This window comes from Drosophila serrata, unplaced genomic scaffold (genome assembly GCF_035046125.1).
Source record: "Drosophila serrata isolate PLE 108 unplaced genomic scaffold, ASM3504612v1 contig_228, whole genome shotgun sequence".
Lineage (NCBI taxonomy): Eukaryota > Metazoa > Arthropoda > Insecta > Diptera > Drosophilidae > Drosophila > Drosophila serrata.
Window position 1 is genome coordinate 1,698,871 of NW_028257126.1, and position 16,232 is coordinate 1,715,102.

The following is a 16,232-nucleotide window of genomic DNA, read 5'->3' on the forward strand; positions in this document are numbered from 1 at the left end:
AGAGCGATCAATTTTTTTAATTGAGGTTTGTTAATGCGAAGTATGGAAGGAACACACATTCAACTGTCCATTAAATTCTTGTTATGGGTATAATTTATTATCGTTAAAGTATGTTTAGAAGTTTACAAGGTCTTTTACAGTCAAGACAAAATTTGGTTAGGATAATTGCGAACTCGCTGCATTTACTGCTTGAGTGTCTTAGGATCACGATAGATGCCTGTAAACAGGATTGAGCTGGAGGTGCGATCGTATATAAGGAAAAGGAATGGATGATTGCACTCGAACTTGGCGGGCTCCACGGGCCTGGCCGAACGGTACGTAAACAGGACGGTTGCTGCCGATGCGGTGCTGCCCTCCTCATCCACCTTGATCTTGGCAACGTGCTTGGCATCGCCGAGGGAAATCGACTCGGATGTCAAATCGTCAAAGTTGGCGGTGTTCTTGCCAAAGATCTTCGTGACTCCCATTCTGGCAAGGATCTATAATAATAGGTGGAAACATTTTAGTTTACAATGGAGTAGGATATTCAGTGAACTTACTGGAACCAATTCCAGGCGCTGCTCAAACTCAAACTTGGGCAGAGACACCTCGATCTCGCGCGGCATCGCCTGGTTAAGCGACTGCTCCAGGGTCTCGGTGTTCAGTCGCGAAAGCGTGTCCTCCAGCGAGTTGGGGTTGAAGGGCGGCAGGATGAGCACCATGGAGATGTCAGACTTGTCATCCGGCTGGCTATCTGGCTGTTCGTCCGATTCGAAAACGGTGCGATAAGGCATTTGGAGGACGTGAGCGCGCAACTGTTCATCGGTGTTCAGCAGGAATGTGCCTTTCTGCTGCATCATGGGTACAAAGGAGAAATTGGAGGCAGACGTGTAGAAGGGCATCGGAACTGTCTTTGACGCTTTGAACTGGCTAACCCACTGGCCCTTCAAATAGGCTGCGTTGGCCAGGACCAATTTGGTGTCACTGGTGATTTCCTCGGCACTGAGCATGTCACGGATCTGGTTGTGCGTCGTGTTGGCAATCCAGTCATTGATCTCCTTGCGCGCCACATCTGGTTTGTTCTGGAAATCCGTCCTGACGATCTCCTTAGCAAGACGGGTCTCAGCGCAGTGAGTCAGATGCAGATTGTTGCCAAAGAATATGCGATCCGCCGACGAGAACTCCAGTGGCATCTTGTGCGAGCGGATTTCACGGTTCTTCTTTTCTATCAAATAGGCGCTGCGCACCATCTCCTTGGAGTCGGCCCAGTTCAGCTGAAGCACGTTAGCGAGCTCCTTTTCCGTCTCCCCGGAGGAACTGAAATAGGCCAGCAGTAAGGCGTGGTAGGTGCTGTACGGCGAAAAGAAAACATTTTCATTGGGAGTGCTTTTCCGGATGACATCAAGCATGGAGACAGAGAAGTTCTGCTGGCCCTGATAAAGGTTCATTCGTTTTTCCAGGAAATTCGAGTTGGGTTCAACGTCACAGAGACTGGCTAATGCGATCGCTGGTAGCAGCACCAGCACGGATAGGCTGAGGATATGCATTTTGTGACTGGTGGGAAATCTCTATAACCGGTAAAGGGAAATATAAAATAGATGTGATTATTATTTAAAAGTAAATAATATACAAAATACTAGCTAATAGTGTGTGAATAAATCCTAAAGAGAAGGTGGAATGCGTCAGGTAACCTTGAGGCTCGAATGTCTGAGGTTTAGCCGGCTTATCGGCCTATAGCCTCTGTTGAATATTAAGTAACTGATATCATCGACTCTACTTTTTGGTTGCTTTCTTGTGTATGTATGTCCCGGCGAAGTAATTAGAGACCTATAAAAACCAGAGAGAAGTACTTAAGTTGGGTAAATTTATGCAGTTCTCCGAAAGTGTTGTTGACGCCCAGGTTTCCCCGCCATCCATTCACGTCCCTTGACAATTAATGTCAGAAAATGCTTTCCAAGAGAGCAACACGCTTTAAATAGAAAAACCCCAATCATTAAGAGAACAGTTAAATTTAAATCTTTTGTTTACACTCATTAGGAGATGGCATCTAGTCAATTTTAAAATTATATTTATCGACCGGAATAGCTCAGTTAAACGGCAGTCAGTTAATTTTATACAGTTTTAGAAGGATAAAAATATAAGAATAGATTTGTAAATTATTAAGTATTTATTTTCCCCGTCTATTTAAATTAAAATTTGTATATTTGTTTATCGGTGTTATTCGTTAGCACTGAAATTTTTCTATATATTATTCCAGACTTTGTTAATTTAACGGCCTGTTTAATAACTGTTTTTTATTTCGAACGTGGAATAATTTTGAAAAGGGTGAAGGTGTGACTCTGTGCATTATCTTGTTTAGTTTCTTCCAAAGTCCTTGAGATAAAGTCGGAAATCCCAAGACATATATTAAATTCAAATTGGATCGCTTCAGTTTACTGATTCATCTCGAAAGCTTTTCCAGTCCATCGAGTGGTTAGTTATTTACTTTATCTTCGGGCGACAATTGCAACATCTTTGCAGCCGCGACATGAAACAAAAAAAGTGAAAGTTTCACCGCCGCTCTGCACTCGAAATTCGCAATCCGAAACATAATGAACTGTGGCCAGCACTTGTTGTTGTGTTCGAATGCAGCATCGGAGCATGAAAGGGGCTCTGCAGGTTGGGAGTGGAAGCTTTTTACCAGCTGAGCGATGACGATGTCTGCGGTTGCGTGACTGCAGCGCCAGCAGCGCTTTGTATACAAGTAAAAAAAACCCAAAATTAACATTTCCACCAACCGGTTGCGCGGATCCCACCGGCAGACAACGCCACAATATATAGTATGTGATTCATAAACGGCACAAATTGTTGGCGTTTCGTATTTTACCGCGTATACTCATTGTTGACCCTGTATTGGCGATTTTGTAATTATTTTTGTACCCTACACAGACACAACGTTTGTGTGATAACTGCGCATGCGCGTCTATTTCCCATATACTTTTTCGTTAGCTCACTGAAGTTTTTGGGAGAATCCCAAAATACTGAACAACAAGTTATGATTGATGGAAAGCAGACATGTCATTTGCCTCGAACTTGGCTTTAATGGGTGTCAAAGTATATGGACAAAAATACACAAAACACCATTGAAAATGATCAATAACGAATAATAAAGTAAGGCAGCTTTAGTGAAGCATGGAACTATTGATCCGAAAGAAGGTCAACTTTTGGTAAAATCCATTCTAGTCGCTTGCGCATCCACAAAGATTCGCAACCAAATATTTAATTTGGTTATCTTTTTCAAATATCGAGTAAAAAAATTATCATTTTGTAAAGCTGAAGTTAAAACTATAAAAATTTAAGATTAGACTATTTGTAATAAATTTATTGTAAGAGGTTTGGCATGCGCTTGTATTACATTTCCATACATAAATATATATGTACATATGTATTTAAGTACACTATGTTTAAAATTAAATTTTCCACTTGAAGTATAATTTAGTTTTCTTAAGCTCATTAGATTGTGCTGCATTCTTGGAATTTTCGAATACTATTATTGCTTCTAAATATTATTCATTCTTGGAATTGAATCTTCAAAGCTGGCTTATTTATGTGCCAATCGATGCCCGAGGTCATAATCACAGATAAGCACTAGAGCGATTGCTCGAAGAGGTCTTTAACGCAAGCTCGAGTTAATGCGGATACATATGTATGTACATACATATACCACAAAGTTTCAGGTATTAACATTACCAAAATAATACAATTCATTACCTCACTTCAATTGCGTGCGACAAATGTACATAAGTATCCATATACATATGTATGTACATATATCTATAACTAGTGAGTATGCAATTATATTATATATGTACAGACATATATATACACCAATATGCAGATTAGTATTGCAGAAATAGGCTACGCTTTAATGCCGACCCTATTCGTTGAGTGATCGTAACGAGCTCGGGGGAGTTGAACGAATCGGGACAAACACTCGAAAAGCACTGAATAAACACTGGGAAATACCTTCTTCAACTGTAGACCGAAAAACACGTCTGGTCAACTCGACTGCGGTTACAACTTTAAATTTTAAAACTGGACCTCGGTGGCCAAATATCAGTCCAAAATCATTTTAAGTCCGGCTTGGATATCGATAAACCATCGGTGAGAAACAGCTGATCCGTCTACCATATCAACAAAATTGCGAAGCTTACAACACTGGATATGAGCACTTAGTGGTACGTTCAGCAACAATTTTTGTAAATATCACATAAAATGATAGTTCTAAATAGATACATAAATAGATAGATTTTATTCAAGCTAAAAAAAATTTTAAGGGAAGCCACAAAACTGCATTTTTATATACATATATACAGTCGAATCCCTATACATCGTACCCCGCTAAATCGAAAATCGCAATAATTCGTAAAAGAAATTCTGTCCCCTTGAAAAAAACTCGTTAATTCTTAAATACACCATACCATACCATACATTTTGGTCCCCTCGTTAATTCGTATTATTTGACGCAACGCAAAGAATATTGAACCTCTTATAAATCGTAATGCGATGCGAAATTCTTTTGTAGTTAAAGCACCATTAGATTTTGTAGTCAGCTATGCCGCCTATATGTCGCTATGCATTATGAATTTTGTGTTTCCCTCGCTGTTTTCGTTTAGTTAGCTGATTTTTTTCGGAGTAACATCGTCCTGTGAAAATGTCACAAAAACGTACGCATAAGACGTTGCCAATCGCGCAAAAACAAAACATTATTTCAGCGATTAATAATGAAACAAAAAAAATTTAGGTGGCAAAACAATTCGATGTCGCTTCATCAACAATAACATCAATTCTACAGAAAAAAAAGAGTTTATAATGCAAGCCAATTTTGGAAGAAGTTTTGCCCAACAATTCTGAAAGTGACGACGATGATGACGCCGATGGAGAAGAAATTTTAACGAATTTACAAGCCAGAGCATAATTCCTCAACTTAAACATTATTTTTCGAACCATGATGTGCCAAATAGTGTCTTTGGCAACCTAATAGGTTTAGAAAACGCAATGGAAAAAAAACACCAAGCAATCAAAAATGACCAATTATTTTAAAGCCTAAATTTTTGTTTTTTATAATTTTATGTTTAATTTTTTGTTATTATAATTTTATGTTATTGTTAAATTTTCCTTTAATTTGAAAAACGTACAAATGAATGTACATACATACTTATAGTGTTCGCTTAATTTTAATAAAGTTAAATACATATGTACATATGTAAACATGATGTGAAATGTAAAAACCGCGTTTATTCGACTCTTTAGTTTTTGAGCCCCGTTAAATAGAATTCCCGTCAAATTGGTAAAAAAAAGGGATCCCCTTGCCATTTCGCATTATCAGGACTCGACTGTATTTTATTGACTCTAACTTTGTATTTATGATAATATTATTACATTTTGCATGTTAAGTTAATTTTAGAAGTGTTTTAGTAATTTCTTATCACTTAGTGACTTTCAGCCGAAATATTTAAACCACCAAATCACTATTTACTTTATTATTATTCTCGCCACAATTTATATTATTCTACAATATTGTGTGCAATTTTATTAAAATCGGACTACTATATTATACTACTTTATCATATTAATTTTACTAGATTGCTAAAACACACCCAAGGACACACCTTTTATCTCACCGTAAAAGGTATTAATATTTTATAAGAAATCAACTGTAAGTAGAACTTTAAAAAACGTATAGTGACAATACGCTGTTTTTATTGCGTTGAAGTGTCTTTTAGTATAAGACACGATTTACATACAAGAATTTATTAACTGTAGACTCGAAACAAAAAAATTTACCCAAGACTTACGCCTTCATGGTTTTGGGATCGCGGTAGATGCCCGTGAACAGGATTGACTCACTGGTCTCATCGTAGATGAGGAACAGGAAAGGATGGTTGCACTCGAACGTCTCAGACTCCACCGGACGCGCTGAGCGGCTAGAAAAAAGAATGGTGGCCGCCGCCGCTGTGCTGCCCTCCTCGTCGACCTTGATCTTGGCCACCTGCTGGGCGTCGTCGAAAACAATACCCTCAGACGTTAAATCTTTGAAGGTTCCAGCCGGGGTGAAGGTCTTGGTCAGTCCCATTCCGCTAAGGATCTAGAAGAGGAATGATGGATTATTGCCGAAATCATATGATGGATCCAAAGAATTTGATTTTATACACTAATTGTCGCATAAGCTTACCGGAATCAATTCCAAGCGCTGCTCGAACTCAAACTTGGGCACAGACAGCTCGAGTTGCCGCGGCATAGCGAAGTTTAAGGCCTGTCGCAGAGTCTCGGGGTTCAATTTCGACACCACATTATCCAAGGATGTTGAAGGCAGAATGAGCACCATTGAGATGTCGGACTTGGGCTTCCCATTTGTCTCGTAGGAGGTGCGGAAAGGCATCTGCAGAACTTTGGCGTCTAGGTTTTCGTCCAGCATCAGTAAGAAGGTACCATTTTGCTTCATCATAGGCACCATTGAAAAGTCGGATGCGGTAGTATAAAACCGTTGCTGAGAGGTCTTCTCCATCTTAAATTTGCTGACCCACTGACCCTTCAAATAGGCTGCATCGGCCAAGACCACTCGCGTGCGCGATGTAATGTCATCCTCGCTCAGCATGTCACGGATCTGGTTGTGGGTCTGGTTAGCAATCCAGGCGTTAATTTCTTTGCGCGATTCGTCCGGCTGTCCTTGAAAGTTAACTGCTGCGTACTCGTTAAAGAGGCGATCCTTTAGGCATTCCCCCAGCTCAAGATCCTTGGCGTAGAAAATTCGGCCCACTGAGGAGAATTCCAGCGGATTTTTACGCAAACGGGACGCAAGGAGCTTTTTCTCCACCATGTAGGCACTGCGCACCATCTCCTTGGAGCTGGCCCAGTCCAGATGTAGCACCCTTACAAGCTCCTTCTCCGTCTCCCCGGAGGAACCGAAATAGGCAAGGAGCAGTGCGTTGTACGTGCTGTACGGAGAAAGGAACAAATTTCCGCTTGGAGTCCGTTTGCTAATAGCATCCAGCATGGACACAGCAAAGTTCTTCTGGCTCTGGTATAGGTTGGTTCGAGGGACCAAATTATTTGGGGTTACGGGCACATCGCACAAACTGGCTAGGGCAAGGGCAGGTAAAACCATCAGGAGGGTCTGGCTGAGAATGTTCATTTTATGGCCTAAAAATATACATACATATGTACATAAATACGGAAATATGTATCTATTAGAAATATAAACAACACCTAAAAATATTAAAGGTTATACAAAGAATTAATATATTCCTTCATTTTAAACAAGAATGGAAACACTTCAGGAAGACAAAGTTACTATACCCTTGCAAGTAAAACTTCGATCATGCGAATTAATACAATATAAATTATATATATTTATGTTAAAAAACATTGAAGTAATACCTGCTTTCATTTCATTCACCTATAAATTTTATATTTACAGTTTTATATTCATATAATATATATATATACTTTTTATATTTTTTCGTCCGATCCGGCCCGTTCCCACATATACACGTAAGAGAGTATATAGAAGACAAACTGCAACGATTCATTTAAAAAGCTTCAAAACTGAGAGACTAGTTTGCGTAGTCAAAAAGGAAGGATACTAACTTCAGGAAGACGATGTTTATATACCCTTGCAATTTAATTATAGGATCGTATCGGAAATCGATTAGCTTTATATACATACATACAAACACATATAAACACCAAATTTCGGTGTATACGAACAAGTGTATTAAAGAGATACAGAAATTGCAAATATTTCCTAAATAAAATGTTAATTTACGATTCATTTGTTATTCAGCACGGAGTCATTCATTAATTATTGAAATATATCAGAGCCATATTGTTTAAATTATACAAACTTATTTCTACTTAGCACGTTCTCGTTATACTTTTCTAGGATGTATGTATGTAGATATATTATTCCGAGTTAAAAAGCAGTGCCTAATAGCACAGGGCGACAAAATTTAGACTTTTTTTATACGAAGACTAAACGCGACTGATTTTAAAATATCTTGGTCTGTAGATTCTGTACATGCTCATTCGAAAACGAAAAGTTTCCATCACGTACCAATTTTGTTTATCAGGTTAAAAACTTAATCGCGTAAGGCTCCGTAATGTTTTTTTTTTTGACCTGTCTTGTCAATTTAGAAATTCTTGGATCCGTTGATTGATTTCCGAAACCTTGGGTTCCTGGAAATGTTGTATCTCGGGAATACCATATTATTTATAGCTCCTGGCCCAGAGGTCAAAGTAGCGGAGATAACAACCAATATTATGCATTTTGTGATAGGCTGAATCACGCTGTAAGAATGTTTTTAATTCTTATACATTTTAACCATAATCCAAAAGTATTGTAAGAAAATGTAAAACTTGTTCGACTTTAAGTAAATCTAATATTATTACTTTGTAATATATGAATTAATTCGCATACAGCCAGAAAATAAGCCTAATAAATACCTTTTAATCCCAGGACTGTTTGGAACCACTAATACACGACCGTCAACGAACTGAGGCTCTAAAGCTTTAAAAAAAGAGAAGCGAAAGCGGTTGTTTGGTTTCGATAACGATAGGCGAAGACGGTCATCATCAAATAATCGAAATTTTGTAACACCAAATATTAAAAAGATGTTTGTATAACATAAAGTTACTTCCGTTCTCACACTATCTTAAGAGCTTACCTTATAATTTGAAAATAAACGTCTTTTAATATGTAAAATGCCAACGAATTCCGCTACTTCGATATCACCTTGTAACCGTGACAGCGGTCGATAACAACTGCAGCTTGTACCACCACTAGCAAGCTGCATTGACCAACACTGGCAGCCACCACCGCACAGTCGCGAAATTGACAACAAAACGGAATTACGCTATAAACAAACCGAAATTGCTGTCCAAAATGAGCGCAACAGCCTCCACGTCGGCGGCGGCGTCGCAAGACGCCTGCTACATCTCGCTGCTTGGCTTGGCGGAGTTTTTCCGCACCTCGCAGCCGCCGAACATCAAGAAGTGCATCCAGTGCCTGCAGGCGCTCTTCACATTTATGCCGCCCTCAAAGGTCGAGGCGCGCACGCACCTGCAAATGGGACAGATCTTAATGGCCTACACGAAGAACATAGACCTCGCCCGCCATCACTTGGAGAAGGCGTGGAGCATTTCCGAGCCGCTGGCCAACTTTGACGTCAAGTTTGACACAGCCTCTCTTTTGGCGCAACTGCATCTGCAGACGGACCAGAACTCACACCAGGCTAAGGCGATGCTGCGGCGCGCCGTGGAACTGTCACAACACAATGTCTATTGGCACTGTAAGCTTTTGCTGCAGCTGGCCCAGATACATGCCAGCGATCGAGAGTACTCTCTGGCGTCCGAGCTGCTTGCCGTGGGTGCAGAAAGCGCCGACGAGGCGGCCGCCACGTACCTGAAGGTCTTGTTCCTGCTTTCGCGCGCCATGATCCTGATGATCGAGCGCAAGACCAACGATGTGCTCGCCCTGCTCAATTCTGCGGGCCAAATCATCGACAACAACATACCGAATCCGCACCAAAAGGAATACCTTAAGGTATTCTTCTTGGTGCTGCAGGTTTGCTACTATCTGGCTCTGGGCCAGGTGAAGACTGTAAAGCCCAGCCTTAAGCAACTACAGATGTCCATCCAAACGATAATGGCTCCCAATTGGCCATCAGACGAAGCAATTTTCGGCGCCAATCAGCTTGAGATGTTCGTGTGGCTGCCTAAGGAGCAGCTGTACGTGCTGGTTTACCTTGTGACCGTGTCGCACTCCATGATGGCGGGTTACATGGACAAAGCACAAAAGTACACGGAAAAAGCTCTTACTCAAATAGAAAAGCTCAAGCAGCAGGAGGATAAACCCATTCTGTCCGTCTTCAAAGTGATTCTACTGGAGCACATTGTCATGTGTCGCATGGTGATGGGAAACCGGGAACTGGCCATCCGCGAGATTGCTGCCGCTCGGGATGTATGCCTGGCGGCTCCACAACGTAGTCTGCTGCGACGCCATTCCGCCCAACTGCACTGTCTCGTTGGGCTGTACTCCATGTCAACCAGTTTCTTTGAGCACGCAGAGCGGCAGTTTCTCGTTTGCGTAAGCGAGACCACCGAGAGGGACCTGAAGCTGTTCGCCAACCTTAACCTGGCTATCATCTATCTGCGCACCAAGCGGGAGACGGACCTTAAGCAAATACTTGACGCTGTGTCGACGGAGAACACGCACACTTACAGCAGTCAGGCGCTAATGGGGGGCTTTTATTACGTTCAGGGCCTCCACGCCTTTCATAAAAACAGCTTCCACGAGGCCAAGTAAGTGGTTGAACATCCTTGATAATAATGACAATTATTTTGTTCTCACACCACCTTTAACTTTAATTTTGCAGGCGCTTTCTTCGCGAAACCCTGAAAATGGCCAATGCTGAGGACTTAAACCGGCTAACCAGCTGCTCGCTGGTACTGCTCTCGCACGTCTTCCTCAGCATTGGCAACTCCAAGGAGAGCATGAACATGGTTACGCCGGCCATGCAACTAGCCAGCAAGATTCCAGACATCCACGTCCAACTGTGGGGATCAGCAATACTCAAGGACCTGCATCGCATGTCCAAGGATGTGCAGCACGAAAAGGATGCTTATGCCAACCACGTGAAATACTCGGAAAACCTGATTGCGGACCAGCGCAAATGCGTCCAGAGTGCGCACCATGAGCTAGTCAATTGGTTCCACGGAGATCCGCCGGTCACGAGTGGGCCGCCCACCACAGCCGCCCTGCTTCTGCCCGAGACCTCCGTCGCAGCCTCAGTCGCTGCAATCGCCTCCACGTCGACGACCATGCAGCCAGCGGGGCAATATGGTCAGTTTTACTAGCAATGAGGAAACGACACTGCAATGTACCATTTAAGCTTTTATTTGTATCTACAATCTAGCGACTAAGTTAAGACTAAAGATGTTCTAAAGTTGTGAGTTTTTGACATAAATTGTATTCCCGCGGGGAAAAGTGAACAAGACGTGGAAACTAACAGCGGACAGGTCATGTGTGTGTGTTGTTTGCAGCATGAATTGATACTCGTTCGAGGTGGGATGCATATACATATTTATTTTCTTGCTGCTCCATCAGAGACCGAATTAATAACGCAAAACCTGCGATTTTGTGCTGTTAACAATTTTACTGGTTATTCGTTCATATCATCAGTCCCGACCCGGACATCTCGTTGAGGTCATCCTCGAGGGCACCGCTACCATTCTCTTTGTTGCTAATCAGCGTAAAATGCACCAGTCGTTTGTCGTGTTGGTCGTGGCCGGACAAATGGGTGCGCATCTCTGGCATTGTCTTGAACTCCTCGTTACATACTGGACAAATATAGATACGGTCGCCCTGATGTGTTCTCTGATGCATCTGACAGTCGCCGCGCTGCGTAAAAGTCTTCGCGCAGAATGGACAAACATATGGACGTTCGCCCGTATGCGTTCTCCGGTGGTTCTTGAGAACATTGAGGGCTGTGAACCTCATAGGACACAGATCGCAGGCGTAGGGCCGCTCACCGGTGTGCTTCCGTTTATGCTTGGCCAGGGAGCAGCTGGTAGTGAACCTGGCCGCACACACCTCGCACTCAAAGGGCTTGTCGCCCGTGTGGGTGCGGGCGTGTGAGGCTAGCTCCGCCTTGGTTACGAACGAGTGCGGGCACAGTTCGCATTTGAAGCTTTTGGTTTCCGAGTGGCGTAGCTTGTGCTGGCGGAGATTGGCGTTTTGGGTGAAGCTCTTGCCGCATATATTGCACACAAATGGCTTCTCGCCGGTGTGGATGCGCATGTGGTCCCGCAGCGTTGACAGCATGGTAAAAACTATGAAAATAATGGTGTTAGATATTATACTGTAAACTCTATTCCATCTTCAGTCGACTCACCTTTTTGGCAGACGTTGCACTGGTTGCGTAGATTCCGCTTGTGGCCCTGGACCATGTGCTTGCCCAGCTGCTCCTTTGACTCGAACTTCAGCCCACATTCCGCACAGTTGTGTGCGCCATGGTTGGCTTGGTGCTCGGCCAAATGATCTGGCGACACAAAGACACGTTCGCACTCATCGCACTTAAAGTTGCGGTTCGTGCAGCTGTTTTGCCTCTTGTGAATAATTAGGGATTTCTCCAATGCAAACCCAGCATTGCAGCGATCGCAATGGTATTTAAGCTCAGCTACCAACGCAGCTCCTGCTGCTGCGGTTGAAGAAGTGGCTGCGGACACCGCAACAGAGTTGAGAGATCTGTGGCTGATTCCTATCCCCATTCGTTTTGTGGGAAAAGTCGACGACGCCAAGGTGGTGTGCAGCTCCTGCTTTTCTGCTGCTCTTCGACGAGATTTCTTCGACGGCTGACTTTCCTTTTTAACAATTTCCTCCTCCCCCTCTCCCTGCTGTTGCTGCTGCATACGAAATTTTGAGGGGCATTTCCTTGTGTTCGCCTGTTGAGCCGGCACTGAGACTTCTGCAGACTCGTTTTCGACACTGTCAAATATGGCCAGGTTGCACTCCCTGATCTGCTGTTCCAACTCATTGTCTTCGTCCTCATATATTACATTGGACTGCGTAAAGACGACCTCCTTTTCTACTTTCAAGCTTTGCTGTACTTGCAGGATTATGCTGGTCGCCTTTTCCACGGGCTCATCGGTTAGCTCGTAGTCATATACCTCTCCTTCACCATCACCGTCTCCGTCTGCGTCACCGTCATCCAAGTGCAATGAAATCCTCCGCTTAGCCAGGCTGCTGTCATTTAAGACCACATCATCTGTTTGTGCGGATACCGTACAACGGCTGGGCTCCCAATTGGACGTCTGCACTGCCTGATCGATGGTGGGCACCGACTGCTTGGTTAACACCTTATCCGGCTCCGACTCCTCTGGAAGGGCATTCGGCAGCAATTGGCGCAGAGTTCGACGGGAATTCTCACACATGATCTTGAACGTATAGCAGTGGTTTATTTCACTCAAACAGCCCAGACAAACCTTCTCTGGCATATTATCGTGGCGACGCGGCTGCAAAACGGAGAAATAGGCCGAGTTAACACTGCAAATGGAATAACTTAAGGGAATCGCAACACTTTACCGCAGTTTTTGTGAATTCCCTGAGCATGTCGGCCAGGCAGCTACCCGATCCGTTGTCATAGATGGACAAAAACGGACCCGTCGAGCTAAGGCAGGTCAAGCATATCTTATCGATGTCCATTTCGCGACACAAATCGCATCGAAATCAAAATAAAACAATTAAAAAACAAGCAATATGACCGAAGTTTGGATGAAGAAAATTACTAAGAAATTTTGTTTATATTCTGAAAAGATATCCCAGGCTGGTCACATAGGATTTCTTACCGCCGTTTTCTTCAATATTTTAAAAGCAGCTTCTTGTGCAATTAAAGTTTACCACAAGATTTGTCATGTCCGTCTGTCCTTCTGTCCGTCTGTCCGTTTCTACGCAAACTAGTCTCTTAGTTTTGAAGCTATTTGAATGAAACTTTGTAGTTAGCCTTCTATATACTCTCACTCGTATATATGTCCGAACGGGCCGGATCGGACGACTATATCATATAGCTGTCATAGAAATGATCGGAAAATTTTTACAAAAAAAAATTATAACATTTTCAGTTTTCATAGAATTTAATCAAATTTGAGATATAGTCATTTCATATTATTCTTAAATTTTGACAAAATTTTATGAAAATCGGACTCCTATAACATATTGCTCCCATAGGAACGGTCGAGAAATTAATACAATTAAATCTATAACTTTTTTTCAACAGATTTTCATCAAATTTGAGGTATAGCCATTTTATATTAGTCTTCAATTTTGTGTCAAATTTCATGAAAATCGGACGACTATATCATATATGTTAGGTGCCATACAAACGATCGTTAGAAGTGTATGTAGAGGTGAATGAAATGAAAGCAGGTATTACTTTATTGTTTTTAACACAAATATATATAATTTATATTGTATGGATTCCTAATCATAGAAGTTCTATCTGCAAGGGTATATAAACTTCGACAAGCCGAAGTTAGCTTCCTTTCTTGTTTAAAATAATTTTCTGTTTCACATCGGATAGGACGATTAGTTAGTTAGTTAAGTGAGTAAAATTCAGATTTAAAGTTAATGTTAATGTTTCGTACCTTAATAATTTTTTTATCTATAAATATAGATATGTGTGTATATATTAATATATATGTAAAATATAGGTCAAATCGAATGGAAAGAAAATTATGATCATTTCGAGAGTAAGATTTTCGAAATCGCTGCGGATGATTGAAGAAACCGGCCGTATTTAGCCAACACTGGTCGAGAGCCGTATCTTAGCACTTTTAACCACGGTCACACTGCGCCTCTGAAAAAGCCGCAAGAAAGTAAATTCTTTTCTATTAATTAATTCCAAAAAAAATAAGACAAAAAATGCCGGAGCCTGCAGAGAAAAGCACAGTCAACTCGCCGACGTACGACTTGTCAAAGTTCCGGCTAAAGCGGATACTTAGCAACAACAGTGTTCGGAAAAGCATTTCCTTGCTCGGCTCCTTCCCCGACCTTTCCGAAACGGACGACGCGATTGTAGTTTTCGAGAAAAATGGTACATCTTCGTTCAATCTCTTGCCCATGAATTCCTAATCGAGTACATAAATTCCAACAGCGTATAGGGAAAGCGACGTCGCCACTCAGTCGCTCTCGGAGGAATCGCCGAAGAAGCCGAGCTATTTCACCGCAGACCTTAAGGTAGACACGGAGTTTGTCAACAACATTTACGGCAGTTTTCAGGTTGTGCCCAGCAGAGATCTATGTGGTATGCATAATCAAGTTATTCTATATTTATTGCTTTAAACTGTCCATGATATTTATCCGCAGGAGTCAAAAGTACGGTCATATATCCCGCCACGGACAAACACATAGAAAAGTATTCCATTTGCCAAAAGTACCTTATTCGAGAGACGCCAGACTTCTACGAAAGGATAACTCTTCCATACCTCTCCTCCAGCCAATTCTCCTTAGAATGGGTATATAACATACTCGAGCACAAGCAGGAGACAGAGAGGATCGTTTTCGAGGACAAAGATCCGGAGACGGGCTTCATCCTGCTGCCTGATCTCAAGTGGGACGGGCGGAATGTAGAGAACTTGTATCTGCTGGGTATTGTCCATAAGCATGGTCTAAAATCACTTCGGGATCTAAATGCTAGTCACTTGGATCTGCTGCGTAACCTGCGCCAGTCGGCAAAGGACGCCATCTTCAACCGCTACGGCCTGAATCCCAACCAGCTTCGCATGTACATCCACTATCAGCCGTCCTTCTACCATCTGCATGTCCACATTAATCCAGTGCGAAACGACGCACCGGGAATCTGGTGCGAGAAGTCTCACATGCTGGACACAGTTATCAACAACCTGGAGCTTCTACCGGATTATTATCAGCGAGCCACTCTACCGTTCGTCCTTTACGAAGGCAACAAGCTCTTGGAGCTTTATGAAAAGGAACAACCAGTTCGAATGGTGCCAGCAGTGAGTGAAAGTGAGGAGCCTGCAGTGGTGGATGGTTTTAGCGATGACGAGCCAGAAGAGAGGCAGTGCAAGCGTATTAAGTTGGCTACCACTCCGGAGCCAAAGGAGGTCGAGGCTCCAGCACAGGCGTGTGCTTAAACATACATTTACTCGGGGGTGCCATAGAAATCCCTTGAATGCTGTAAATCAGTGATCGGCACCAAGAATTGCATTTGTATGAGTAAAAAACTAAGTGAAGTTCATGTGTGCGGCAAAGAAAATTGCTGACCCGCCGCTTCGTCTCAAAAATATAAGTCCAATTTTCGCCGCCTTGCGAAAGCGTACAAGGTTTCTAGTTCTTGAACCTAATATTACTATAAATTGATAAAAATGGATGATAATTTTGACTTAAGCGTAGAGCGGGCAATTAAAACCTTGACATTTCTCATCTTGTTGTTTTAAGGTCTTTGGTTATATGTACCCCCTACGGGTAGTTACATAACTACTTAAATACCAAGCTTAAGTGGATTCCATTGAATTGTCATATTCTTTTCATTAGACACAATAAAATAACTTGTTTTGAATTAATAATTTTGTTTAAAATTAAGCTGTACTTTCTATCAGGAACTCAATTTTCTTCCTCGAATGCCTCTATCTTGAACAGTACAACCGTCAATTGGGCTTCATAGATATCCAACTTAATTGATTGTTATTTATGAGCT

At 42.2% G+C, this 16,232-nt stretch overlaps 5 protein-coding genes across 10 annotated transcripts; 2 read left to right on the forward strand and 3 right to left on the reverse strand.

The window, feature by feature from the left end:
• Positions 1-75: 75 nt before the first annotated feature.
• On the reverse strand, positions 76-4,178 carry Spn88Ea (Serpin 88Ea). 6 transcript variants are annotated; one of them, XM_086830060.1, is made up of 4 exons: positions 3,985-4,178; positions 1,671-1,806; positions 540-1,547; positions 76-479 (listed from the first exon to the last, which is right to left on the reverse strand). In XM_086830060.1, exons 3-4 carry the CDS (start codon positions 1,524-1,526, stop codon positions 183-185), a joined length of 1,284 nt encoding a protein of 427 aa, XP_086686186.1. In that variant the 5' UTR covers positions 1,527-1,547; positions 1,671-1,806; positions 3,985-4,178; the 3' UTR covers positions 76-182. The 6 variants fall into 6 exon arrangements, with proteins under 6 accessions (XP_086686186.1, XP_086686187.1, XP_086686188.1 ...); XM_086830061.1 differs by having other exon boundaries at positions 1,757-1,806; positions 3,985-4,114; XM_086830062.1 differs by having other exon boundaries at positions 1,617-1,806; positions 3,985-4,114.
• A 1,504-nt stretch (positions 4,179-5,682) lies between these two features.
• On the reverse strand, positions 5,683-8,572 carry LOC110187694 (serine protease inhibitor 88Ea-like). Its single transcript, XM_020957129.2, has 3 exons — positions 8,464-8,572; positions 6,194-7,161; positions 5,683-6,106 (listed from the first exon to the last, which is right to left on the reverse strand). The coding sequence occupies exons 2-3, from the start codon at positions 7,151-7,153 to the stop codon at positions 5,813-5,815; spliced, it is 1,254 nt and encodes a 417-aa protein (XP_020812788.2). The 5' UTR covers positions 7,154-7,161; positions 8,464-8,572; the 3' UTR covers positions 5,683-5,812.
• A 191-nt stretch (positions 8,573-8,763) lies between these two features.
• Positions 8,764-11,010, forward strand: Mau2 (Mau2 sister chromatid cohesion factor). The gene is made up of 2 exons (XM_020957370.2): positions 8,764-10,320; positions 10,395-11,010. The coding sequence occupies exons 1-2, from the start codon at positions 8,903-8,905 to the stop codon at positions 10,873-10,875; spliced, it is 1,899 nt and encodes a 632-aa protein (XP_020813029.1). The 5' UTR covers positions 8,764-8,902; the 3' UTR covers positions 10,876-11,010.
• Positions 10,900-13,543, reverse strand: LOC110187884 (uncharacterized). The gene is made up of 3 exons (XM_020957369.2): positions 13,103-13,543; positions 11,913-13,032; positions 10,900-11,850 (listed from the first exon to the last, which is right to left on the reverse strand). The coding sequence occupies exons 1-3, from the start codon at positions 13,220-13,222 to the stop codon at positions 11,189-11,191; spliced, it is 1,902 nt and encodes a 633-aa protein (XP_020813028.2). The 5' UTR covers positions 13,223-13,543; the 3' UTR covers positions 10,900-11,188.
• Positions 13,544-14,226: 683 nt separating this feature from the next.
• Dcps (Decapping enzyme, scavenger) lies at positions 14,227-16,098 on the forward strand. The gene is made up of 3 exons (XM_020957240.2): positions 14,227-14,609; positions 14,670-14,819; positions 14,882-16,098. The coding sequence occupies exons 1-3, from the start codon at positions 14,438-14,440 to the stop codon at positions 15,667-15,669; spliced, it is 1,110 nt and encodes a 369-aa protein (XP_020812899.1). The 5' UTR covers positions 14,227-14,437; the 3' UTR covers positions 15,670-16,098.
• The last annotated feature ends 134 nt before the right edge of the window (positions 16,099-16,232 follow it).

Bases quoted from the DNA above. Each gene is read 5' to 3' on its own strand.
- Spn88Ea (XM_020957100.2), bottom strand. From the start codon at position 1,526: ATGCATATCCTCAGCCTATCCGTGCTGGTGCTGCTACCAGCGATCGCA. The intron at 480-539 runs GTAAGTTCACTG...CTATTATTATAG, and splicing joins AGCGCCTGGAATTGGTTCCA to ATCCTTGCCAGAATGGGAGT.
- LOC110187694 (XM_020957129.2), bottom strand. From the start codon at position 7,153: ATGAACATTCTCAGCCAGACCCTCCTGATGGTTTTACCTGCCCTTGCC. The intron at 6,107-6,193 runs GTAAGCTTATGC...TTCCTCTTCTAG, and splicing joins AGCGCTTGGAATTGATTCCG to ATCCTTAGCGGAATGGGACT.
- Mau2 (XM_020957370.2), top strand. From the start codon at position 8,903: ATGAGCGCAACAGCCTCCACGTCGGCGGCGGCGTCGCAAGACGCCTGC. The intron at 10,321-10,394 runs GTAAGTGGTTGA...TTAATTTTGCAG, and splicing joins AACAGCTTCCACGAGGCCAA to GCGCTTTCTTCGCGAAACCC.
- LOC110187884 (XM_020957369.2), bottom strand. From the start codon at position 13,222: ATGGACATCGATAAGATATGCTTGACCTGCCTTAGCTCGACGGGTCCG. The intron at 13,033-13,102 runs GTAAAGTGTTGC...TCCGTTTTGCAG, and splicing joins GGGAATTCACAAAAACTGCG to CCGCGTCGCCACGATAATAT. The intron at 11,851-11,912 runs GTGAGTCGACTG...TTATTTTCATAG, and splicing joins GTGCAACGTCTGCCAAAAAG to TTTTTACCATGCTGTCAACG.
- Dcps (XM_020957240.2), top strand. From the start codon at position 14,438: ATGCCGGAGCCTGCAGAGAAAAGCACAGTCAACTCGCCGACGTACGAC. The intron at 14,610-14,669 runs GTACATCTTCGT...AAATTCCAACAG, and splicing joins TGTAGTTTTCGAGAAAAATG to CGTATAGGGAAAGCGACGTC. The intron at 14,820-14,881 runs GTATGCATAATC...ATTTATCCGCAG, and splicing joins GCCCAGCAGAGATCTATGTG to GAGTCAAAAGTACGGTCATA.